Here is a 26,829-nt window from a genome sequence, read left to right as displayed (position 1 = left end):
TACAATCCCCGTGGTCTAATGACTCCTTGCCTTTTCTGCTGAGACTGCCAAAACATCTCCTGACGAGCACCAGCTGTAGTGGTGATATGGACACCTGTCTGGTAGGAATGTCACTGGGACCTGCCAAAGTCCTGTCATCTGCTAACCCTCCACTGGAGCCCAGTGACTCTCAGCTTGTTGCTCAGCCTGGGCAGACTGTGCAGCAGCTCTCCAGCCTGTCCCACCTTGGACACGCTCCACTCCAGCCCACGAGATGTAAACAGGAGGTACTGTGTTTAGTCTGCAGGTTTGGGCTTTCACTGTACCAAAGCTCAGCTCAAAAGGAGTCACACTCTGGCTGCTGCAAAGTCGAGGCTGGGATTTTTCAGGCTCTTATGCCCCCCCTAAGATAAGGAAAAAGTCCACAGGAGGAGATGCCTGCCATGGTCCCCCCCTTTACTTGTCTTTGCAACAATCCCCTGCACTGCAGTGATATGCTTTCAGCCACCAACCCTCCTTGGAGCTCACCACTGTGCCTGGAGTCCCAAGTGAGGGAGGAGGAAAATCCTCTCTGGGCTTTGCTGTGAAAGCTTTGCAGGGCTTGCCAACTTGGCCAGCCCAGGCTGCAAGGGACTAAACCAAACGCAGCTCGCCTCCTTGGAAATCTTATGCACCACAACTTCTTTTACTTCTGAAGCAAAGCCACATGAACCGCCCTCCTCCGCTCCCAACACCACAAGGGACTGCTGAGCACGGATCAAGCCTCTCATTGCATATTAAGCCAAGAGCCTCAGACACTCCCACATGTATCTCTCACAACCGGGTGCTCCTCCTCTTGTCCCAGGCTACTTTTGGCCTCCTGTCCTCCCCCACCCAGTCTGTCCTCTTTCATTCTCATCACAGGATGGGGCAGGAACCAGCAGCAGAGCCAGTCGCATCAGACGAGAAGATCCAATAAGTAGACCTTGTGTAGGAGTCAAGCGAGGGAACTTACTTCTCCCTACTGCTGAGAAGCCAGCAACTCTCTACCTTTCCCTCCCACCTACTCCAAAAATCTTACATAATTTTCAGCACAAAAGTAACGGGCATGGAAGCAACCAGGTTGGGTAAGGGTTAATATTAGTTACATGTCTGAATGGTGACCTAATTATTGCCATTCTTCAATGTTTAGAGGTTACCTGACTACTCTACACATCAATACATTTTGAGATGTGATGTAAATGCAAACAAACACTCTTATGTTTGGAGTTAACACAGTCACAAGATCCTGTGTATCATGTGTTGGCAAGCACAGGAACCAACAGCAAATGACCCACCCTTAAACCTGACCGTTTGCTGTTAATCATTACAGGAGTGTTGCACTTTCCAGTCAGTACAATCAAAGCACACAAGCTCTTTGAAAATCCACACACACAAGATGATTCTAGCCAAGATCAGCTCCTTTACAAGTCGTACAGATTTGAAGGTATGATGTCCTCCAGACGCATGAATACGGGCAGTGGAATGCCTTGAAAACAAGTCACTGGAAGGTTAACTGCAACGCTGCAACGCTAAACAACCCCCTGACTTACAAACAGAAGGGGAGGCAGGAATGCCACAGTAACAGCGAAGGCAGAGACGTACTGCACACATACAGTCCCTCAGAGATGGGCTTTTCTGCATAAACGCACTCCCCAAAGCTTTTTTATTTTTGCAATACGTTTATAATCATGAAGAAATTCAAGGTTAGAATAATGCTATGCCATCAAATCATTAATGCATCACTGCTCTGTAGGCCTGACCCTCAACACCAAGCAGATGGGGAGTTTTCAAGGAAAATCTGTGATACAGAAAAAATCTGGGTGCTGAAAACGTGTGGGTGCTTCAAGCAACCACGAGCTTTCGTCAAAGAATCAATACAAAAGAGCTAAAACTGAAAGAAGCTGTGCTCTCTGTGCTGCTCTTCTGTTAGGGATGATGTAAAACTGAGATCTTGGCTCTGTAGGATCACAGTCCCACAGCTTTCTAGCTCTTCCACCCTGGCTTCATTCTTGTTTAGGTCATTCCACTCTGCCTCCCCAAATTCCTTTCTGGAAGAAATCAAGAGTAGATACAGCCTGTAGTGTGTTCGCTGACTCCAGGAAACGGACACTACTGTATTGACAGATGATTTTTGAACTTTTCAGCCACTGCTTATCAATCTGAGTTCCATTAATATAAACAGTAACAGTTCACCATTATTTTTTTGAGTCCATAATTACTGAAAATGTTACACAAGAGCTATGAGAGATGTTGCAGCAGCAAAGACAGGTTTGTGACACTTTTAAACCACATAAGCCCTTAGCAAGATCATTTTTAGGACACAGTAAAGGAGGAAGGGGGAGAAAAAGGATGGAGGCTCTCTCACCTGTAACCAAGGTCCATGTGCTGCATATGGGTGCTCTTCTGTAGCAAAGGCTCCTTCTACTCCCGTTGATACAAACGTGATTGCTGTATCCCCTGTAATACTTTTATATGTAAAGTGCCGTCCATGTAAGAGCCTTCCCCTGGGGAATAAAACATATGTGTGTGAATTGACAGGGTGTGAGAGGCATTCAACAGAATCATGAAGATATATCACTATAGCTTCTGCCATCAGCATGGGAAGCCATTCTGAAGGCAGCAACTATTAATTTTTCAGGAATATATGAATGATTTGTTTCACAAAGCAGGTCATAAGCCTCTTTCTGAGGCAGAGAGTTCCCTTCTTAATCTCAGGGCCTTTCTTACAGAACTAGAACACATCTAAATCCCACTGCATGCCTGTTCCCATGATGAGGTGCTGATGTATGCAATGGCAGGGGACTGTCAGTCTTTCAGAATGATGAAAACTGCAGAAGAGAATCCAGACTCCACATCATGTGGGAATGTGAAGATGCATTTCTAAGCAGGCTCATTGGTGGGGCCAAACTTACCTACAGCGACAATACCTAATAATCCACTGCCGGTGCTTGGCAAATGTAGCCTGTCTTATTTAAGCAAATACTTAGAAAATATACATACATGACCATCTATGGTATCACTTCCTTTTTTTTTCATTCAGTGCTTTCCACAGGAAAAATCACAGCTCTGGTATTTAAGCCCAGAGCATGTGTGACACACATGCATGGCTTCCAACATGCAAGGGGGAAAACTTCAGGTAAAATATACAGCGCCTAACAGAGTCACAGTTGCTTGATGAGTTACTGCTGCTCAGCTGAGCTGTGGTAACTGATCAGGACAGATTGTTCACACATTTGTGATGTAAAATAAAATATGTTCGTGTTAACTATCCCATTCATTTCTCAACAGGCACAGGCGAGTGTGCACCTGCTGCTGCTAACTCTGATACTACAGATATGTAACTCATTAAGCTAAAGTAACTCAATCACCTGCAATCATTTGTCTCTACCCCACAGTTCATCTTTTTGTTAAGGACTACATTTGCCAGAGATATTTTTTAAAATAGTGCTGACTGAAATTGTGGAAACCTAGAAAAGTCACTTACAGTGGTGTGCACAGCATGAACCTTCAAAAGACAATGTGTAGAGTATGCACGCAATGTTTTGTTCCTTCAGTCATGTAAGTGACATAATTTGTCTTAAGAACACACTTGCATGCATAAACTGATTGCAAACAGGCTTTGCACAACCACTTGTGTCTGAGTCCATAAGCCAGAATTAACCACTTAAGGGACTTCTTTGACAGAGTATGTTAAGACATCCCTTCCTTATCACAGAGTTGCCAGCATTAGACTAATAAAAAACCCCCTATACTAACCCTGTCCTGTTTCAGCACTCAAAATACACTAAGAGGACATTAAAAGAACGAGAAAAAATTTTACCATGATGAACACACATGCAAAGAATCATCTGTTTCTAATGTGTTTTGGCAAAATATCTCAGCTCTGGCCTTTAAAGACCCATTGCATGCATGTCTTTATGGTGAAACAATGCCACAAGGCAAAAGCGGCATGTTAGCACAAGCTGAGGAGGAGGACGGCTTCACTCACCTTAGACAGAGGGGAATGAGAGCTCCCGACTCTTGGTTAAATTTCAGGTGTACACTCTCCAGCTGTCTCGTGCGGATTAGCTCATGAGGAATGATAGCTGCTGAGCTCTCGCTTTCTAAACTGTCCTTACGGCTTCTAAGAGAAGAGACAAAATGCACATATTTAGGATCCCAGTCCTGTGTGCTATTTCTGCTGTGTTTCAGAGCAATTGTGCAAATATTGAAGGACACAGGAGCAAACTGTTACAAAGATACATCTGAGTTTTCATTACCCCTGCAGAGACACAGCCTTGCTCAGGCTACCAGTCCCAGCACGCAGCTCTTCACCTTGATTTGATGACCTAGGATCTCCATAGGTGCACACACATGGTGCATCCCTTCCCAGCATACAAGAAATAAAATTTCTGGAAAGAACTGTAGCAAAACTACACTCTCCAAGACCCCAAACCACTACAAAATGGCTTGGAAGAATTACCAGGTGTGCCCTCCCTCCTGCTTTTCCTTTATCAGTGGCCCACAGAAAAGAGTTGTCCAGTCCCTTGTGCCCTTGCTTGAATATCTTTGAGGTCTGAGGCATCCCTACAATTGTCTCCAAATAATTTCTTTGCACAGTTCAACAAGAAGGTTTTGGGAATCCTCCACTTCCACCAGCATCAAGTGCAACAGCCAAAAGACGGACACTACATGTGACAAGTAGGACATCCGCTGACTACTTTCCCTTGTAAGTGGGGCTGCTTTAAGACAATGCAGCTTTGCCTTCTTATTCATTCATTTCTGCAAGACCAGCATGTTGTGAAGCTATGACTAAAGGTTATGTTGTTAGATGATTAGGAACTTTGCCAGACAGAATTCTCTAGATAATCAACCCTGTATATCTCAAAATACTTGACCATAAACACTTTATATGTTCAAAGAGCATCAGCGTGATCCCTTACTTGATAGTCCAGAACAAAGAATGGAGGATAGGACAGGGTTACAATTTTTGTGGACTGATGTGATGTGTCTGATATGTGATTTATATTTCTGTCACCTGGCATTCCACGTGAACTTAAGCGAGGTAAGACTTCGTTAAGATAATTTCTACAGTACAGAATCACCAGAGGAAAGGGGCAGGGAAAGCGGGAGGGAACTGAGAGATGCCACATTGCAACGTGGTTCTATTGCACCAGACAGACCAAAAGCCAAACAAGGCTATCAGGCTGTGACTCCATTTGGGAACATTGTTAAAACAAACCTGGATCCTTCCTCCACCCAAGTGGAGCCACCTTTAACGTACATCTGGAAATGGTTGTAAAGAAACAGCTTGACCCTCATGAGCTGACTTAGATCACACATCTACTTGATTTCACATTTGGGTGCTGTCCCAAAATTACTCCCATCCACCACACACATATTAATACAGTTCAGTGTGGCTTCCAAAGCAGATCAGCCTATTGCTTCTGCCAGGTCACCTAGTCCCAGGTAAGCCTTTCACTCAGGCTGCTGAGCTGCCCACTCTGAAATGAGGATACAAGCTAAACTCTGATATCTCACAGTGCCTTCCTGCAAATACTCTGCATGACCAGGTCAGAGACATGCAGGAAAAAAAAACAGAGCAGCTCAGCTCCCTGCAAGATAAAAACTGTAAAACATGTCCCATCTTCTGCCTTAGCAACACACAAAAGCAATAATGGACCCAGCAAGGACACAGTAGGTCAGGATACAGCTTATGCACGGGGTGGGCTGATGGACTGACAGTCAGCAGAGTGTCAGTGTGGTGAGTTAATCCTGAAGCAAAGACATAACATGCTTTGTAGTCTATAGGTGGCACTTAAAGCTGTGTTTAATCTACTTCAGCAAACATTTTACAGCTCTTTGTAGGTGGGGTCTTCAAAGAGTGGAGTGGGCCAGCATTTTGCAGGCTGATTACCTGAGAAGTGCAGTTACAGTTGATTAATGATCAGTTGACCTTAAGCTAAGCTTTGCCTCAACTTCCTTATCAGATCTTATATACACAGTGAGCTGTGGGAAAGTCAGCCTGTGGTCTACCACTTCCAATCATTCATTTATCAATCCCTACCAAAAGGGTCAGCCATTAGCAACGCATGATTTTCAAGCAGGCCATAAGCTTGCATTCGTTAAATGCAGTTCCAGAGTTTACGCGCCCTGGAGCAGATCAAGAGCTTTACAGCAATGTTACTGCTTCAGACAAGAGACTGCCTAAGTGCACCAGGCACGTCCCACAACGCAGCCTCCCAGGCGACAGCTTCTGTAGGTTCATGCTTGGCCAGGACAGACAGCTGCAGGACAGTTCCCCACACCCCTGGGCTCCAAGCCCCCTGAGTTGAAGGTGGGTTTTTAGGTTTCCACCATGCTAGCCAGTACAGCTGCTAGCACAATGGGGCCGCGGTCCTGAGGGGAAACAGCCTCCGGTTGTTAATGCAATAATAGGAATGACGACAATATTCTGGAGGCAAGGGGCAAAGCTTTCTAAGTCTTATTAAAAACAGCAAATGCTGTTTGTCATTATATGCTCAAGAGAAGATGTTGACTAATGTATAACTATCAAACGGAACTGTCATGACTTTAAGGCTGTCAATAATTATGACTTCACATTAATAAGTAACCAGCCCTTCTGTCAAAAAAGTGAAGGAGTAAAGCAAAATGGTAGTTAATACTTTGAATGACATGAAATTATTAATCCTTTCCACAAAACTTTTCCAAAACAGTCATGGTCTCTGTGTTTCTTGTTTCACTTTAGTAGAGCTCACACAATTTCAGCTATTTAAAGTTAAGGGTGAAACTGCAATAGTAGAAAAAAAATAACCTTCTATTTAAGCTTTACCTTTCTAAACTACAGTTTTGTGTGGTGGGCACTTCTGGACATGTTGTGGTCTGTGCATAACACAAGGCCACAGTGACCTCACTTTCAGACTCTGGAACACACGGACTCAGGTAAGACCCCAAAATTCTCCCTTTGGGAATGAAAATACTTGTGGCAACCCTTCTAAAGGGTGATGGCCCAGATGAAGGGTCAGCAGGACTTCTAGGTTGTTATTAATAAAAAGTTCATGTCGTAACACATGCTGCCATCCACAGCTTGTAGTTTTCAGCCTCAGAAGAATATGTAGAAAAAGTTTGCTTTCTAACACTAACATCCCTGGTTTTACGACTGTCAGTTACCCGTAAGCCTTTGCTTCCTCCACCCCATCACCAAATAAATCAGCAGCAAAAGCCAGTGCAGTTTTATTTGTTATGACTAAGATCTAGCTGACTATCACGTAAAATGTTGCAAACTTTGTCTATTCCAGATTTAATACTTCATCCAACCCACACAAAAAAATTCATGTTTCTCAAGTGTCCAGAAAAAACAAGTCTGCAAAAGCCAGGGCTGCTGCATTAGGAAAAGCAGTAGATTTAAATGGAAGCAGCATGCCGGAAATGCCCCAGTTTAAGGACTGCGCATCTTGTATTTTGTGAAACTGGAGGGGAGTTGGAAGAGATTAAAGTGCATTTCCCTCTGATTTGGAGCTTGTGGGAGGTGTAAACGTGGGCAGTTGTCAGATTAATTCTTTAGATGATTACATTCTTTTTGTTTCTTTAAAGCTGTTTGTAGTTGGGTTTGATGTCTCCTGTTCTGGGCAAGTGTATTGCTGCAGTTACCAAGGTGACTTTAGCTGACTTTCAACTATTTCTTCCAGCTTCAGCTTCTACCAGTAGTCTGCTTCTGGATGGAGGAGAGATGGAGGAAATTATGTTTGTAATTTTTCTTATTTTTAAATCTCGTGAATGCTCATTAACAGTCCACGAACTTAAACAAAGCCATATTTGATTTTTTTTTTTTTTTTTTTTAGAGTGGGTGGTCAAACCATTGCAAAGGGGTCCCATGTGGCCTGCAGCTTCCCCAGACCTCTGTCAACAGGGAGAAAGGGCCTGAGGAGACTACACGTCCCAGCGTGCTGTGCTCCTTCGTGATGTGAGCAGCCACACGCTGGAACCTGTAGCCTCCTGGGGGCCCTCTCTGTATTAAAGATGAGGGTGGCTGCAACCTGCTTAATTTTATGCCAATTAGCAGCAGCCTGTGGGGATCCTGGAAAATCACCAATGCAATCACTGGGTTGCGCAAAGTTTGGATGTCCCCTCCTTGTAAATCATGTTTATGGCAACCTCTTCTCAAGCAACCCCACCGGCAGTTATTTTATAGCATTCAAGAATAACCAGGTTGATCTGATTAAGAAAGGTTTATTTATTCTTGCATTTGTGTTTTGCTTTATGATCAGAGCGCCTGATCTCATGGATCTGTCACAGAAGGAGGTCTCAGTTCCTTTCCAAGCTCTGTTGCTGACAGGGAGCACAATTTCACTGCATTTCCAAGTTACTGTCCCAGGTACCAAAATCACAAAGGACACACTGTTGGAAGCTGGCCATGGCAGGGGCTCTTTGTAGGAGCAGGTACCCACTGCATTGCTAACCTGAGTTATAGTCACTGCTCCTTGCTTCCTTGGTACAAAACCCAGCACCATGAGTTACCAAATGCAAACTATTAATGCAAGCTTATACAGCTGTGAGAGAAACGTTGGACCACTTTTTTTTCCCCTCCGTCTGCCCTTCCCAACTGTGGCTATTTCAAACCTCCTCACTCCCTAGTGAAGATATGGTCAAAGATCACTTAAGTGCCTGCAATCTTCCAGTGTCTTTCCCACAGTTTCGCCTGAAGGGCAAACCAGCAGTTGTGGGAAAGAGCCCTAAGCATCTTGGCACACAGAGTTACGGGACACGTCACAGACGCACGGAGGCAAGTGCAGAAATGGGGAGGACATGGTTACACAGCTCCTGCTGTGGTCACACTGAAACGGAGCTAGCTTCAGTGCTCAGACCTGGGCGCTCATCAGCCTGGTTAAACCGGACGGTGAAGATGTTCTGTGTGCATTTCCTGGCACAGAAGGGCTCCAAGGACAATGCCAGTAGCAACAAGCTCCTTGCCACTCACATATCCCTTTGGAAAGCTGCATAATAACTACTGTCAGTGCTTGCAGGGGTCAGACTGTTCCAGACCTGCAGCTGAACTGGGACTGAGAGATTTAGGCTGTGCCACTGGCACCCTGCAGACTTATGGGCTAAGTCAAACAACTCTTTTTATGTTTCACGTTCCCTGTCTGTAAAACTGAGACATTCTTCCATGTAGGGGTGTTGCAAGGATTAAGTCAATGTTTGCAAAGCACTTCTGGATTCTTAGATGGAGAAAGCTATGCAGAAGTGCAAATTATTAGCATGGTGACCGCTCTGCACTTCTTCTGACACTGGTTTTCCAGACATTTGCTTTTCCAGTTCATAGGCTTGTCACCCAGCACTCAGCCTCATGCTGAGAGACACTCCCTAAAGTATATTGCCTCCCCCCATTCAGCATTCCATACTCAAGCAAGACACCACTGAATGGTGTCTGGATGAGACAGCATGCCTAAATAAGCAGGACTGGATTGGAAACTTACTGCTTAGTGGTTGCAGAATCTGAAAGTCTAGCCAGAACTAGACAGTTTCAGAGAATGCTGAAATGCTCCCCTTTACGTAAAAGTTTGCCTCCAAGAACTGAAGACAGGAAACCAGCTAAACTGACAACAGCTCCCCTCTGCCCAAGTAAAGCAGCAATTAAAACCCAATGTAACTGCAAGCAGTGAAGGGCAGACTCGCCTCGAAGCAAATCCTACATCTTGCTATTACCATCAGAGCTTCCTCAGAAATGCTGCTCAGATAGAGCTTGCTAATGTGCATTAACCCAATGCTACTCTCACTGAAAGGAGAAATCGGCATGCCCTGCTTACCAAGTCAAAGGGACTACATGGGCAGTGGACTCCAGTCCTGCAAGTGGTGCCACTGTTACTCATGCACTCCAAACCAGGCACAACATGTGACGGTCTGGGTTATCACAGAGGACTTCTGGAGTGACACAACTCATCCCTCTTCCCACATGGGAAGGGCAACAGCCCGAGATGTTCAGGGTGCAGTGCACCAGAAGGTCGCAGCCAGGACAGTCCTGCCAGCCCCACCTGCCAGAGGGGTTGTTCCCTGCTCTGTTTGCCAAGGACCTGCCTTCATTTCCCTGCACAGCTGGAAACTGTTCAGGGCTGGATGGAATTAGCACACGGGCACAGAGCTACCATATGTTCAGGTTTCCCTAGGCTCAACCTGTCTTTCTGCCTGCAAATTGAATGCAGATGGGATTTGTGGCCTCTGGAGCATCCGTTGTGGGTCCTTGGCCAAATGACCGCTGTGCATGAGGGGACCAGCGCATGCACAGTTATCTGGGAAATCCCAGACAGAAATATGGGAATCAGGCATGTTGAACCACACCACTTTATCTTCCTTGAGAAGAGGGACAGGGATAAACAGTAGAGGGATGCTGGAAAAGCCTTGTCAAAGCAACACAGCCTTGGGAGACTTTTTTCCACCACTCAAGCACCACCTTCAGACAACTGGGGATGCACATGGGCATTACTTGAATCCTGGCACAACAAAATGTAGCAATTACTGATAATTTTATCTTCATCACGTGCAGCAATGCAGCACGCTAGCTCTAGGTTTCTGCTCCATGCCTCAGCTCACAGGAGCAATAGAATGGTCTGAGTCAGCCAAGGGGCAGAAAAACATCACTTTCAGAAACACTGCATGATCAAGGGGACCCCTGAGGGGTGGAAAAGGTCAAGAATTCCCCTAGCCCAACCCTGGCTCTCACTGCAACTGTGGCAAATTAAACTCCTCTGTCCTAATCTGTAAAGTGGAGATACTACTCACCTACGTCACAGGAGAGCACAAAGCTAATTGCCAGGGACAATTAAAGACTTGGCCCCAGAACTTTCTACATCAAGAAATTAAATAGCGAATGAAGCAAGACTCCACAAGTATCACTGATCTTTGACATCTGGAGCTTCCAGCCCACTGAGGTCTCAACAGCAGCAGTGTTTAGCCTGACATCTAAATGTTCCCTCTGGGTAACAGCTCGTTGTATCCAACACGGGTGAATCTGCACGGCTCAGGAGGCTGGGAGCCTTGCCTTTCTGTCTGTCTGAGCAGCACCTACTATGCTGATGGGTCGTAAGAAATAACGCGCCACTGTAAAGTACATTTGTATTCATATACACCTTCTTCCAAGCAGTAATCAAGAGTATTATGTTACCTATGGTTGAAATGATTAGTCATGTTTCCAAAGATTAATTTACATGTTCTTCTGTTTAATGCATACGAACTGATTTAATGGCTGCTTATGAACTGAGCTAACAGTCATTTTGAGAAACAGATGTCCAATGCAGTTTTAAGCATTAAGAGTGCTTTTATTCATATCCTTAGGAGAAAAAGGGCTACACAGTCTACAGTAATAACACTAATGAATCAAAAGTACTACAGCTGCCCAACAGGGTTTGACAGAAACCAGCTTTTTCTCAAAGGAACTTTTTTTTTTAGGATTCTGGGACAGTGAACAACTGGTAATACGCATGCTTAACATGTAAGTATGTGCTTTGCTGAAGCCAGAACACTGAATCAAGCCCTATCTGCAACCAAACAATGTGAAGCTTTTGCATAAGTGCTGAAAACTGTAACTACACAAAGACAGGGAAGTCTGTATGGAATCCGTATCCTCCACATTTTATACAAATAAATATTCAAACATTTGAGTGTTTCTGATACTATTTTGTGATGCTGAATGCAGAACAGGTTGTCTGCTTTAAACCCTGATAGATTATTGTGTGTGGGTGGTAGGGTTAGGATAAAAGAAAGGGAAGAAAGCTACTAGGAAAGCAGTTGGTGGCTGCAAATCTACAATAAATAAACAGCACATTCCTCTTCTGCACGAAGCCATTAGAGTCTGTGTCAGACTTTTAACATCCTAATGTCAGCTGGGTGCAAATTTGATGGCCTGGGGTTCTGCAGTGCTCCCTATGGAAAGTAGATTTGGAACAATTTGCCATGCCCCAACAGAGCACTTCTGTCAAGTTCCCGAGGAGCCTCTAACACACCAGTTATTCACAGGAGCCTTGCAACGAACCACTGGTTTGATATTTTATGGTCTGGTGTGTACAGTTCAGGATATGATTACACACAAGCCTGCTTCCCATCAGCCAGCACCTCGTAATCGTTAACATATTTATCCTTGTGGTGCCTCAAGAAGATGACATTGTTATTAGTCCCATTTTATAGATTCAGAACTGAAGCTCAATAGCTAAATGACTTGCCTTTGATTACACAAGATTTACAGTTAAGGACGGAACTGAGTCCCAGCCCTACCAGGCCCAAGCAAGGATCACACCAGCAGGACTAGATCTACGTGCAGAGCTGTCCATCTCAGGTGCTTGTAAGTCTTATGAAATGACTGTATCTGCACAGGGTTTTTGTGCCTTTCGTGTCTCAGTCTTTGCCACTGCAGGTATGTGTAGGGAACATGGATGTAAATATATTACTAACATGTAAAAGCTGAAGTCCAAAGTTACATCCCTCTGCAGCAGCTGGAGATGAGAGTCCCCAGATCACGCTCATGTACTTAATAGCATGTTGAGCAACTTCGCTCAAACGCATAAGGCATGCTGAGACAGTGTATTAAGAAAGGCTGAGACCTAAAAGATCTTCCTCTTCTGCTTCATCTATACCACATTGTGCTGGAAAATACATTGACTGATATGTTTTAGCCACAGTAATGGTAATCACCAGGTCTGATTTAAGTACCATTTAGTTGGCAGTTGATAGTAAACACTGCTTTCCAGCACAAACCAACCCTCTCAGTACAGTCAATGCATTGAACAAGTCCCGTTGTATCTGCTACATGAATTGGAGAAGAGAAGCCTCTGCCCAAGAAGAAAAAGACTTTTTCCAAGCTCCTCTCAAAGTAGTCTTCCTTAAGTTGAGGAGATCTTCTCTATCCCTCTGATACTATCACCAAAGTAACTGCTGGCAAGATGCACAGCTTATAGCTTTCTTTCCTCAACTGAATTGCTATCATGGAGAAACAGGCTAGCTATCAGTTTCCACAGTGGTAACTATAGACCTCAGAGAAATGTATTGATCTTCAGGAGGCAAACACTTACCAGTCATTCCTACCACTCAGGCTTCAGGTAGGGTGGGTGCACAGCTGCTACAGGTAAAAGAGATTTGCAACAAAGAGCACTGTCATGGATAATGAGGCGCTGAATTTGACCTGCCTTCCTCTCTGCCTCAAAACAGTTAAAAACCCAGGTAAATATTTGTGTGCTCCATCGTAGACCTCTGCTGCCCTTTCACCACTCTGTCTTGAGCAAATCTGTGTTTATCTTACCTTGAATAACATAAAGCTTTCTTATCTAAGCAACAACTGCCTCCCAGCATTAAGGCTTACCCATCAACTGCCTCCCTGACCTGATGTGCACCCCAAATGTTTCTGGTCATCCCCAACCACTCCAAACTCAGAGCTTTTACGGGGCATGCAGATTCATGTGGGAGCCCAGCATCTGTTAGAAATTCTGCTCAATACACTTTTGAGCCTTCCAAGGCTGGATGTGATTTGTGCAAATCAGATGCTATCATTTTGTTTTTTCAGTGGGGCCAACGGGACCAACCAATGGTCCAATGGGATCAACCTTCAGGCAGGGAATTGCTACTCAAAATCTGAGTCAGGTCAGAATCTGGCTCCATATAATGACTATATAGCAAAAGTAAGATTATTCCTAAAGCAATAATAAAGCAATAATAAAAGTCACTTAAGATTTTTTTTTTTATAAGCATCAAGATCTCGTATTACTTTTTCATACACAGCATCAACAATTGACCTAACACTTCCCCTAAAGGACTGGGCAACTCGGAAACATTCATGTGTAAGGCAAATCAGAATTCACCCACAAAAAGGAACAAGAAAGGACATCAGGGTCCTAACCAAGTATGAGGAATATTTTTGTCATTAAATGCTTGAATCAAGAAAGAAACAGGAATTGAAACAGAGCAGGATGCTGTCCTTGCCTGGCACTACAGGAAAGATCTGATTTCATGATCATCTTTACTCTTGGAACAAGAAAGCACAAATGTTCATCAGAGACTAGGAAACAAAAGGAAATACCAAGATGAAAGAGTGCAAAGTTGCATGCCTTTCTGTATCATTTAACTAGCAACTGAAATAAGCCTAAGAGAGGAAGGGGAGAAAACCAGAAAGATGGAAGTGCAGATACTGCAGATGGCTTGAAACCACAGGTAATTTCCTATAGACTCACTGAAGTCAAAAGTTACAAATGAGGAGAGATCTACAGGTCCACCTAGTCCCACTTAAATCACCTGTAAGTCTACAGACTATTAGAGACCAGGGTGGTATTGCCATGTAATTACTGCCAGAACCCGCCTCCTTAAGCAAGCAAGATCAAAGTCACTTAAAACAAAACAAACAAACAAACAAAAAAATCAACATTTTAACCAAAAGGTTTGTAATTATGTGCTTGAAAACAAAGTGCACAGGCAAAAATATCAACAAACACTCATCTATGCCACCTAGCTCTTTGGATACCATAGCACTATTCACCGGAGTGCATTTTATAGGGCTCAGTACAGTCTGATTTCAAACACTGTATACCATGAGCAGCAGGTCCTACAGAACACAGTCAGAGCCACTCTGCATTAGCAAGGTTTGTCTAAAATCCCCCTCTAAATCTGCCCACCTGAGTACTAGTCCATTAACCCAGCTTGAACAACTCTTCTCCCTCTATCCTCTCGCTTTGCAAGTATTTGTTGCTAGCTTTCCTCTCCCCTTGCCCAGCCTTTTCTCACCCAGCTTTAACGTTGTTTTCCATGCTGAGCCCTTTAGCGTCCCTCCTCCCGCCATCTGAGTATGCATGGTGAAACTTACGGTGCTCGGTCATGGTTCAACCCATTCTGTCTTTGTGCATTTATTGGAGGTAGAACAGGTTTGCTGTTAATCTCAAGCCCTCTCCGCAAAGTCTCCCTGATTTGCTCCGTATCTGCAAAGAGAGTTTTTTTAAACATGATTTAGAGTCCCCAGGAACATCACAGACACAAGGAGATGTCAGCTTTTTTTTAAAGGCCTGTTTCTATAGTGTCTTACATCTAAACTCTTCCCCTTCAGAAAGAAATTAAACGATGCTAAGGGTGAATTCTTAATGGCTCTTCCTGCACCTTAGGAGCTATTTCACTTTATGAAGTCAGTTTGAATTCTTCTGGTTTGGGCTGCAATGTCATGTCAGGCAAAGAAAGCTGGACTTTTGGTACTGAGCTCTCCTGATGAGGAAATTCTGAGTGGTTTTGTATCCTTTCATAAATGAGGTTGTTTGCTCATTCTGCAGCGCTCTCAGAACGTCCTAATACTTCCAGTCCTTGTGCTGGAAGTCATTTTTCCCATTAGGCATAACAGGAATTTGTTCCTTTACTAAATGAGTGCAAGGAGGTTCCTGAGTTTTTGCAATTGGCTTTGCAAATCTGTTGATTAATTTAAAGCAAGATTCACAAAAGAAAGGAATTTTATGCAGGGAAAACTTTAACCTCAACCTCACATTTGAAAATAAACTGCAAATTACGCAGTTCAGACGCTGTCTTTTTACTTTTTCATTTTCCTGTAATGTCTAATGGCCAAATACTTTAACAGGATGCTTTCCTACCTTTCTTAGAAGCTTCCTCATCTTTTTTTCTGAGAAATGTAGGAATGGGGTAGAGAAAAAATATCCAAATGATTTCAAAATCATTTGAAGGATATACAAATATCACCATGTATACCTATCTTGGGCTTTTCATTTGCAGAGCTGAGGGAAAATAGCCTTTTTAGATCCAGTGCAGTTCAAAACATTTGCATAGAAGCCAGAAGGAACCCTATACGCATTTAAATATTTTTTTTTTAACCATAGACTTAAAATCAAGTAAGATATAATTCCTGTGGAAAGCATCGTTAATTCCAGGAAATCTCAAGCCCCCAAGTTTTATGTTACTTCACCCATTTGAAAGATAACATGCATAATTTCAAGCATGTGTAATGGCTACTCAGATGCCCTGAGATGGCATCTCACTGCAAAGGGGAACTCCACTGTATTTTATTTCTTCTTTCCAGAGTTCCACATTTGCAAGAGTCACTTGAGTTCAGCTACAGCAAATGTGCAGTGTCAGTCCAACTTGCCACCCAAGAAGTGACAATATTAAAAAGGAAACAGTGTGGGAAAATGCAGTTGCTTCATGTTGCAGGTGTTTACAGTCCTACTTTCACCCAGTGCTCAGTTTAACTTTGCAGATGTAGATTAAAAAAAATGTAAAAACTGAAAGAAACATTTAGACAAAACCATGCAAAGGTCCCTTTTCCTCTCTTCTGCCTTCCTCAAAGAGGCCACACCAAAATTAACCTCAATTCCCTGAGACATATTGAGTCTTCCAGTTAATGTAGTGTTTGTTATGAACCCCAAGATGCTGCATGACTCAGCCTACTGCCCAGACCCATCAGAAAACAAGCCAAAGGTCATGACAGTGACTTGGCCCAGGACCTCTTACCTTTCCCAGAGAGCCGCCGCGGCTGGGTCCCAATGCAAATGCTCCTGCTGTCTTCATCATCTTCCGGGGGCCGGCTGAGATCATCCCAGGCACATTTGGCACTCACTCCACTGAGGTTTGAACCATCTGTCTCAATCCCTTTGTCAACTCTCTCCTGCTTGAAAAGATCCAAAACCCCAAGACTTTTTTGTGTGTGGCTTGAACCTGAGCTGGAACCCACCCTGGCTCAACCCAACCTTCAGCAGCTCCTGCAAATCCCCCTTCGCAGACAGTTTTCACTCTCTGGCCCCCGTGCTTTGATTTATCAGCTAACGGTCACTGCCCATTGAGACAAATCAGGGAGCTGATCTGAACTGGAACAGGAACAAACCTTTTCCACAACAGGTTGGTCTGAACTCCTACCCCTTCCCCACTGCTTTACTAGGTGGCAGGCACAATGCAGGGAAAGACAGAGGTGGAAATCAACAGGCTGAGTTGCCTCTTTCAGTGCTAGCTCCAGTTAACACCAACTTCAAGTATTTAGGACACTACAGCGTATACACCTGTACGAAGCACCGTTTGGCAGTCTACCTATTATATGTCAATGATAACAAACTCCTGAATAACTAAACTTAAGATCCCTTTCCAAACTTACTAAGGAATCCCACAATGAAAATAGCTCACAGAGAGACTCATCATTCACAAGAGTTCATAATTTGAAGACTGCCTGGACAATCACTGCTTTTCAGCATGCAGTAGAAGTGTTCAGTATAGGACAAACATGCAAGGAGACATAGGTCTGCATGCAATGTCAAAGCTTTTGCATAGCTTTCTCTATCAGCAAAATCACTAACTCCTTCCCTTGCAAGTTGGGCTTTCCAAGCATGTAACCACTGTTTCGGTCTAGGAAGGTGTTGCACACCAACCACAAGCAGCTGGATACTCTCAGCACCATGCGCTTTCTCAAGGACTCATGCATCTGTTACCAGCAAGACTGCCCTAAGCTACAGCCAAGACTTCCACAAGACAACTACCTGTTAGGGGAACTGGCATTAGTCTGAATTTCCACGTACGTCCCACAAGGGGGTAATGTTGAGCTGAACAAACTCAGGACTGAGCTACACCGAGGAAGGGCTGCTCTGACCGCTCCCACCTCTCCCCTAGCACCGAATCAGCCGGGCTCGTTTTCCCCTCTTCTGAAGGGTTGTCACTTCCGGTACTGCTCAGTGGCACTAGCAAGATCTCCATCTCACTACTTACACCTAAGTCACCTCAGAATAGGAGTTAAATGCCACCACTTCCGGGACAGAAACTTTGAAGATTTGAGGAAAGAGCAGAGCAGATCGCTCTGCTCGCTATTACTACCCTCCAGTTTGACCTTGCCACTGGAGTCAAGAGACCGTGGGAGCACCCAGTGCTTTGCAAAATCAGTTCCCTAAGAAGCAGTTTCCAGAACAAAACCCACATACATTCCTCCCCTTGCCCGGCTGCACACCCTGTGCCCTGGAAAGAGCATTGCCTGCTCTCGTGACCATTCGAAAGAGGATTTGAGCAGCTCAAAGATAAGCACAAGCACTCAGGGTGTGGTGGCACAGCAGTTTAAGATGATGTAATTCACAGTGGCTGTAGTCCCACCCTCCTCCATGTGCTCCTACTCCTTGCCTTGAGCCAACTTTTTTTTTTCCCCAGCTAGTTCACCGCCCTAAACTGGCTCCTTGGCCCAAAAGCAGAGGCAGAAGGCCGTGGCTGGGGGCAGTACCAGAGCAGTCCTGACTTAGACTTAAGCATTCAAGAGACTGCCTGCCTTCTGCCTCTCTCCCTGAAAGACTACTCCTTGTTGGGATCTTTCTCCAGCGTCAAGGGAAACTGGCTTCTATGAAAACGTAATGGGAAAATCTGAGAAATAATAAATCTCCTGGGATTTTCTTTTGTTATATCCTAAACATAAAATGAGCTGTTTCACTCAGAAATAGAAGTTATGGAAAAAGAAAGAAAAATACATCCGATCCTACATATGCAAACAATGCTCTAATTGAGATTTCGCACATGGGTCCTTTGGGAATCCTCTGCAGCGCTTCGTGAGGACCCAAATCAGCTGGCATGGGGAGGCTTAACTTGTCAGCATGGTTATTCTTCATTCCAGTGATTGGAGAAGCACGGGAGAGCCACCAAACTTGCCCTTGAGCAGGGACCAGAAGCGCCCAGAGGGCCCCGAGGGATTCCGTCGGGCAGAGGCTCTGGTAGGATGCGCTTCTCCATCCCTACAGCCAGAGGCCCAACTCACAGACACAGTCGGGGCCTGCGGACAGTGCACAGAGCCTCAGGGAAGGGGAAAGGGACTCATCATCTGCATCTCAGCTGGTTTGCAGAGCACTTCAGGGAAAGAAGCGCTGCTCTGTTGGCAGCCCTTGGAGATCAAGGGGGGCTGATGGAAACGAGCTGGCCTAAGGCAGCCTAATTTGCATGCCTGTTTTATAGCGTTTGCAAGTATTGATGTTGAAGGGGGAAGAAAACAAAAAAACCCTCTAACCAGTGCAGACTCTCAGCTGGGGCAATGCACAGTTTTACCCCATCTTTAGCCAAAGTTGTGCATGGGCTGAGGGGCTGTTCTTCCTCCCTTGAAAGGGCAGCCTGGAGCAGGAGGTTGGAGGAGCCCAGGGCAAAGAAGGTTCAGATTTTTCCTTCCTCAAAGAAAGTATGTTTCTGTCCCATTTTCCTCTCAGCATGTGGGAGGGATGCTCTGAGACTCTTATAAGTCATTGATCCCTTTCTAAACAAGCCAGAGCACTGCAGCGTGACCCACAGAGCGGCAACCGCAACTCAGGAAATTTAAATCAGCTTTTTTCTCTTCTGAGATATCTGCTAAAACAGAAGCAAAGCACTGAGAATCACCACAGAGCTGGGGACCGACAGGGATTGTTTGACAGTGCTGCCAGGGAAATCTGAATGGCCTACAGGGAAGCCAGCGTTGCCACAGCGTTAATTGCCAACATCCTGGGATGACATCTTAGTTGGGATCCGTTCTCAGCAACTCCGAACAGAAAGTACAGCTGCTGCTGCCAGGGCTGGGTTTAGGCCTCAACCAATTCCCACAAGAGACAATACAGCCTCAAAACAAGCTCTGCCCGCTTCCCAGGCAGACAACGTGCTTGCCTGCTCCCAGGAAAGTTGACTCTTTTCCCTGCCTGCTCCCTCCCTTCTACCTATCTTCCACTGCTGCCTTTCAGCACTCACACACCCCGTACCACCACCAAGAAAATGCCAAGTGAATGACACTTTATCCTTCCCCCACTAATTAGAGCAGGAGGCGCACGGCGGGGCTGAACCCAGCCCGGCACAGCCTAGCTCCCTGCGGTCAGCAAAGGCTCTTTGCAGGACTCGGCGCCGCAGCGGCAGGTTTTGCTCTGTGAATCCCCAGGGGCTGCGGCAGCAGAGCAGGAAGGAGGTACACATACACACACCTGCACATACGCACTACTGCAAGGGCAAGAGAGAACAGAAACAGGAATGTCTTCAATGTGAGGAAGTCCGGAAAGACCACAGACAGCGGCTTTCAGTGGTAGGACACACTGGTGAGGCAGAGGTACTCTTTATTTGCCTTAACTTGCCTTGGCTGACTCAGATTCCAGTAAGCTGAGCTACTTTTAATTTACAGTAAATTGAAGAAAACCCTGTTATCATCAGGAATCACCAGTGTGCAGAGAACAGAGAAACACCCTCCAGGAGGGGAGAGGGGAAAATTTTGAAGAGCCTAAAAACTTTATAGGACTTGCAGTTGTATTAGCTCCCACACTGTGGGACATTTGTGGAACTTTTTTTTTTTGTGTGTGTGTGTCTCAGGCTGGGGTTATTTTAGACTAACAAAGCCTTAAAAACAGTAAAAGTAGAATTTGGTTTTGTTCTTAAGCTTTCAAAATAAAAGATGCTGTGAGGCAACTGAGGGTAATCAGATGCAGACACCCAGATCATACGCAAATGCAACAGTTTGTACAAAACGTGCGCGTATGCACGTGCCCTACCAGACTAAGCCACAATTTAAGGCTGTTAAAGGCAAATATTCAATGATTCACTGAAACAAGGTCAGCACCACACTGGATTTGCCTGGGACCCATGTACTCCAGTACCATAACTCTGCTGAAGGGATGCAGAACTGTCTCCTGAACACACAGATCAGCAGTAGCCCACGGGACAGTAACCCCTCCATAGAGGTCCTATTCTGATCTTTAAACTTCAGAAATTAGCTTGAACTCTGAAGAAGGTGGTTTAATATATCTTCCTGCATGGATTATTAATAACTGCATGAGATACTTCTGGCTTCCCATTATTTCTCAGACCACACTAACTACTTGGCCTCAAGTGACATGCTACAGGAATGACCTACGCTGTCACATTTGCCGTGAAAAAATATTACATAGTTGGTTTTGAGTTTTCTGCATGTTATACCTCCTTATGCTTGCAAAGAATTTCCTGATCTATCATAGAATCTTTGGGTTGGAAGGGACCTTTAAGGGTCATCTAGTCCAAAACCCCTGCAATGAGCAGGGACATCTTCAACTAGATCAGGTTGCTCAGAGCCCCGTCCAACCTGACCTGGAATGTTTCCAGGGATAGGGCATCTACCACCTCTCTGGACAACCTGTTCCAACATTTCATCACCCTCATTGTGAAAAATTTCTTCCTTATATCTAGTCAAAATCTACCCTCTTTTAGTTTAAACCCATTACTTTGTCCTATTGCTACAGGCCCTGATAAAAAGTCTGTCAACTCTAAATCTTGTACTGCTCTATGTTCTTTTATCTCCTTCTATTTTACTCCTTTCTAAAACATGCAGTCCAAATCTTACCAATTTGTCTCACATGTGAGATTCTGTTTTCCTGGACTCCCTTCCCTAAATTTTTTCCTAGAGCTGCCATGCACCTGGATCTGGACATGTGCACTCTTGAACAACCTCTGAGGGGGCAAAGAGAGTCTCCAAGACTTTTCCGGGGTTATTGCAAACATTGAGAAGATCACAGCACCTTTACAGAAAATAATCAAACTGTATTATACCATTAAACCAATTCTCCCTGGCTACTACAAAAGACATGGCATTTTATTAACTAAACACATACTTGCAGATGTGGATCAATCTCAAATATTGTCTCTCCTCTTCGCATATCTGTTATCAACCAGGGGCCTCCAGCTCTATAAAGAAAGAAAGAAAGGTAATGAACCAAACAAACACTTCAGCTAGTACTCCCCAACAGAGTCCTTGGAGTGGACCTGTACTGGAAGGAAACACAAGTCACAGTTTAAAACAAGCCTAAAAGCCCCTCTATGTTGTGTATACATCCCATAGCATGCATTTGTCCTTTACATTTCCCAAATACATAATGAAAGCTCTCCATGACCTATCTGCCTAGTGTCTGGAACCACCAAGTCTTGCAAAGCCGTCAGGATTTGCAAAGCAGTCAGTGCCTGCAAAGCAGGCACCACAGGCTATCCCCTCTGTGGACCCACTTACTCATACAAGAGTGAACTGTGTTTGAATCTTACAGCTAGCTGAACTGGGACTGAAGTCCAGTGTAGCCTAGGTCTAAGAAAGATGGACAAGGCATGGGGACAAGATCTATACCTCTACTACATACCTAAAGATGCAGCAGGGTCCCAATGGGACTGCACTTTTTGCTGAGATTGGCAGTCATGTTCAGTACCATAAAAAGCTAATTGCTCTGATGAATATCCTCACAAGAGACATTTTGCCCAGTTGGTACTTAATGGTCGAGTACTCAGATGGTTCAGGGAAATCTTTATTTTCATTAGCAATAAAAGTTGGGTCAAGGTATTTCCCAACAAAGGTGACAGAAAACAGATTACTGTGAAGATGAACTACTTGGAGACTTTACTTTGGGTCCCAGTGCAGGCAGACTGCAGAAGTCAGCCTTAGATGGTGCTTTTCATTTGAAGTAAAAACTGAAGTCTTTCGTAATTGCCATAAAATTTTTCATTTTTTCATTAGATACTTTGTTATTGCAGTCAAAAGCCCCCTCCTCTGGCCTTGTCTGTGTTACAGTCTCCTAAAGCACTTGGAGTGGGAGCAATAAAAGTTAATATTTTATCGCTTTTCAAATGCATCAATAGCCACTCTTTTTTCACATCACTTTGGAAGCTGTTAATTATTAACTGCAGAGGTGCCACCTGCTTCAGTCCCTCACCGGGATGCAAGAGACTTTTCACCCTGACTCCACATCAGCAGCTTAGTAGTTTGCAGCTTTGCCTTCGAATCATGCACATTTGGGTTTCATTTTATCCTTGGAAAGGTGCTTGTACCACAGCACAGAAGCCAAAAACCAACATGAGAACAGACTGAGGAGAGGGGTGCTATATCTATTGACTTAGAGGAGTCAAGGGAGCTGCAGGCAGTGGTTATTGTCTTGGGGTCCCAGAAACAAAGCTTGCAGCTGGACAAATTCACTCTACTCCAGGGCATTTGCATGAATTATCTGCACTTGTGCCTAAAAGAGAAAAGTTCAAGTTTAAGCAATCCAGCAGTAAAGGCTGGACTCTTCCATATAATCAATCAGTTAACAGCCATTGTGACACTAGAGAGTGTACTATTGTGCCCAGGAACACATACTCAGAGCCATTTTGTTTGAGCTACAATCACAGGGCAGTAACTTCCACTAAACAGAAGAGAAAAATATTTAAACAAAACACCTGCAAGCCAAAAAAGTTTAGCTGCAACCTGGCAGCAAATAAAGAATCAACACATCATTTAACATTTAAAACTCACCTCCTCCTTAACCCAATGACATCTTTGTTTTCCCAAGGGAGAAATAACAATGAACTTCATGTGCATGAACAGTCCTCCTACTGCAAATTGGCCCACCAAGAGTAGGGCCAGTTTGGGAGTGACTTTCTCATTTTCAGACAGTACCCAAGCTTTGCTAGGCACTGTAAGTCAGGCCCTCTCCTTCCTTTCTTTTGAACTACACAGAGAGGTCACCAGTACAGTTATTCCATCTCTCTCCGGAAGAACCAAGGAGAAAATGCTGCAGGCGTAAGAGGAAGGAAATTAAGCTTTCAAGAACTCATTCTATTCCACACTGAACATGTGGACTTCCACATGCATTAATCTGCCATCTAAGTGTCTGTGCGTGAGAACAGATTTGCAATGAATTCCCATCTCTTGCTACAGCACGGGATTAAATAAGTTCCATCAACAATTAAAGATTGTTAATAAAAACAAACAACTGAATTGTTCTCTGTGGGAATGCTCCCCTATAAGGGGCTATATGAGCACTTACACTGGGACAGTCCGAAGCAGTTCCAAGATCCCTTGCCCGTTCCACTGCTGAGCCGCATGCAGTTCCTCCGTGCAAACTCCAACAATCTGGAGTAAATGAAAACAGAGATACTAAACTGGATGGGAACTGTGCAAGAACTGTAAAGAAAATGTGCCATGTGGTGCTGGATCAAACAGTGCAGATACAGAGAAGCACCATTTCTTTAAACTAACTGGATGAGTGAGGACAAGTGGAGCCTGAGACAATAGAGGGATTCTACAATTCCTCTCTCTACACTTACCATGTGAAATGCCCATTTAATCTTCCATGGCATGTGTGAACTTAACTATGAGGGGGGCCTGGTGACAAATCAGGGTATACCGAAGATCCACTAGTCTGTTCTCACTCTTCAATCTAGTCCACACAAGACAGGACAGGTTAGGGTCTGAGCACATGCAAAACGCTGCTCTGTCAGCCAACTGCTAGGGGCAAACACAGTATCGCACCAGCAATTTCTATGAGGCAAGGGACCTCCTGCCACAAGGGAATGCCTTGGAGCTCATAAATCCTTGACCAGCTCAGTTTGCTGACTAGTTACACCTTACCCAGCACCATAAAGTAAAGCTGCTTACACATCGCATAATCCACTCGTCACCGCGGGCAATTGCAGACTTCTGCCTTCCTGTATAAAGCAGGATGTATTTGCTTTTCAGGATGGGAGCTGCCACACAGAGCAATACCAGATGTCCCTCTCACAGCAGCTCAGATCAGATGCTTCAAATGAAGGGGTAAAACACCCTTCAGCTGATAGAGGAAGGCAGTTTCTTCCTGATCCATCAACCGCTGGCTTGTGCCTTTGAGCACAATGAGTCACTCTTTGGGATGAAAAATTATTTTAGTCACGGCCTTCTATTTTCTTCCTCAATATTCTAAGCCTTTTCCAATTACATTAGATTTTTTGTCAAAATCTGTTCAACTGATGTTTTATCAGAAAAGAGGAAAACTGAAATCTAAGTTCTGAAAAGCAGCAAGCAGATGTGCATGATGTGCGTTTGCCATAAGCACGTATCTGCACTGATAGAGATCTGCGTGGAAAACCATCAACGTCAGCATGTACCCAGTTCTGCACGCCCTACCTCCCCTGCCCCTTGCAGAGCTCGCTTTGTCAGGACCCAGCCCTTGGAGATGCACTTCATCTCCACCCATCTCCCAGGCTTTCTCCATGAACAGCCTGAATCACCCTTGCTTCAGGACACCCCTCCCTGGGCCTTCACTCACTAATTACATACAAACAGCAAGACTCTAAACAGGAAATTATTTTGTGTTTATTCTTTTCTTTTTGCAATCATTTATCCTCATGGGTCGAAATAAATCCATAACAACAAGCATCAAACAAAGGGGAAAAACAAGTCAACTGTATGTGTTGTGTAAGATTAGAGGCCAAGAGCCTCAGGATCCAACAAGTTAACTGTCCTTTGATCCAGGACAGCTGGGCACTAAAGAAGAGATGTAAACTAATGCAGCACTAACTGGGGAGTCAGCCTGCTTAGTTTGGCTCTCTGTCTCTGCTTCCAGGTCCCACAACTCACCTTTCACTGACTAGTCCCACACCCATCTCTTTCTCATTGATAAAACACAGTCTTTTGGGCACCTCGGAAAGTTCAGGAAAGCCTTTGCCCTTCCACAGCAGTTGCCTTGTGCAGGTCTGTGGTAATGGAGCTTCCCCTTACATCTTGCAAGTACAGCCAAGCACAAATGGGAGCAACTTGAAGCTTGAATTGTAAAATACAGACACTTCCATTTTCCCATAGGAGGGAAGCTTTTCCATGGAGCAGGGAGAAGTCAGCAGTTTGTATAAGCTATGCCAGCTCTTCCACTGAGGTTAATAACTCCATATGCAATTTTAAAGTGCCCAAAGCAGCCGACATCTAAGAGACATCACTGAGAAAGAAGACTTTGGGAAAGCAAGCAAACCTGTTTGGCCAAGGAAGCTCTCCCCACTGACCAGTAGGGTTAAATCGCAAGGGTTTTTTTTTTTAAATGTTTCTTTTACAAAGCAAACCTGAACCTTTCTTAAACTGTAGATCAATATGGGAAAACTCACTTAGCCTCTAAAGAATTTTTGTGTCAAGGCTGCAAGTTACATTTCTGCCATTAATTAATGCTAAAGCAACTCTGAGTCCTGCTCCAAATACCTCTTTTCCTGGAACTCAAACCAGCGGATGACTTACCTATACCACCATAGAATTAATTTGAATTTAGGTCTACATTACCTTTTAAAAGTGTTTCTCTCAGCTTTTTTCCCCATGTTCATGTTTCAACTTTCAGAGCAGTAATGTAATATTCAACTCCAGGTCTGTTTCACAGTGTAAACCTTTTCTCCATCAGACAGGCCTCTACCTTGAGAGCTGAGTGTGCCATTGCTCAATCCTGCTAAAATGCTTACTGAACTATTACTCCAGAGTAACAACTCAAAAGATGAGATCTACGGTAATCAAATAAGGAAAAAAATAAGCATCTGACTTATGAAAGCTAAGCGAAACGTAATGTTAACCGCATTCCACTCTCAGGATGTGACAGTCAGAGCCACCATTGCTGGATCATACCTGTAGGAAAGTAACGACCCCAAAAGGAGTCTGCACTGGCTGCATCTGAGGGTCTTCTGTCAGTAACATATGCTGGATTCTAGATTCACTGTTGTCCAAAGGGCTGTGCCACGATACATGGTCACCGCTGCAGAAGGTGTTTTCTGCAAGGAAGATAAACAAGAAATATTTAGTCTCTAAATTCTGTTAGAATACTCCTGTTAGCATCTGCTCCTGACTGCTATCAGGCAGGGACCTCTGGTCTGGACCAGGACAGCCACTGGTGGCTATTCACAGTAACTGCTTCCAGCCAGCTCTGCTGAGTCTCTGAGTCAGCTGAAGCACCTGAAGCAGGAAAGGGGTCTCATTGAGCCATCTGAATTCAAGCACTGACTTTAAAATTGCCCTTTCTTGAGTCCTGTGGCAAAAAATAGTGCCCTGCTTTGATATTAATCCCAACACAGGAATACCAACAAATAAAATTAGCTTCTCTCTCATTTACTATTAGTCTCATTTTGTGAGAGGGCACAGAGTCAGCAGGCCAT

General features: G+C 44.4%; 1 protein-coding gene across 2 annotated transcripts in view; it reads right to left on the bottom strand.

Moving 5' to 3' along the window:
- SUFU (SUFU negative regulator of hedgehog signaling) overlaps positions 1-26,829 on the bottom strand; it is a gene marked incomplete at both ends in the record, with an annotated part of 92,514 nt that overhangs the window by 14,153 nt on the left and 51,532 nt on the right. The window contains 7 exons of one of the 2 annotated variants that reach the window (XM_082002243.1): positions 2,366-2,504; positions 3,989-4,123; positions 14,816-14,927; positions 16,456-16,612; positions 21,546-21,618; positions 23,721-23,806; positions 26,306-26,448. In XM_082002243.1, the coding sequence (XP_081858369.1) occupies positions 2,366-2,504; positions 3,989-4,123; positions 14,816-14,927; positions 16,456-16,612; positions 21,546-21,618; positions 23,721-23,806; positions 26,306-26,448 (845 nt within the window). The remainder of the gene's footprint in view (positions 1-2,365; positions 2,505-3,988; positions 4,124-14,815; positions 14,928-16,455; positions 16,613-21,545; positions 21,619-23,720; positions 23,807-26,305; positions 26,449-26,829) is intronic. The other variant, XM_082002244.1, reaches the window with a different exon arrangement.

This window comes from Phaethon aethereus (assembly GCF_964289735.1).
Source record: "Phaethon aethereus genome assembly, chromosome: 7".
NCBI classification, from domain to species: domain Eukaryota; kingdom Metazoa; phylum Chordata; class Aves; order Phaethontiformes; family Phaethontidae; genus Phaethon; species Phaethon aethereus.
Note: the sequence above shows the minus strand (reverse complement) of the source record. Positions and strands in the feature narration are given on the sequence as shown.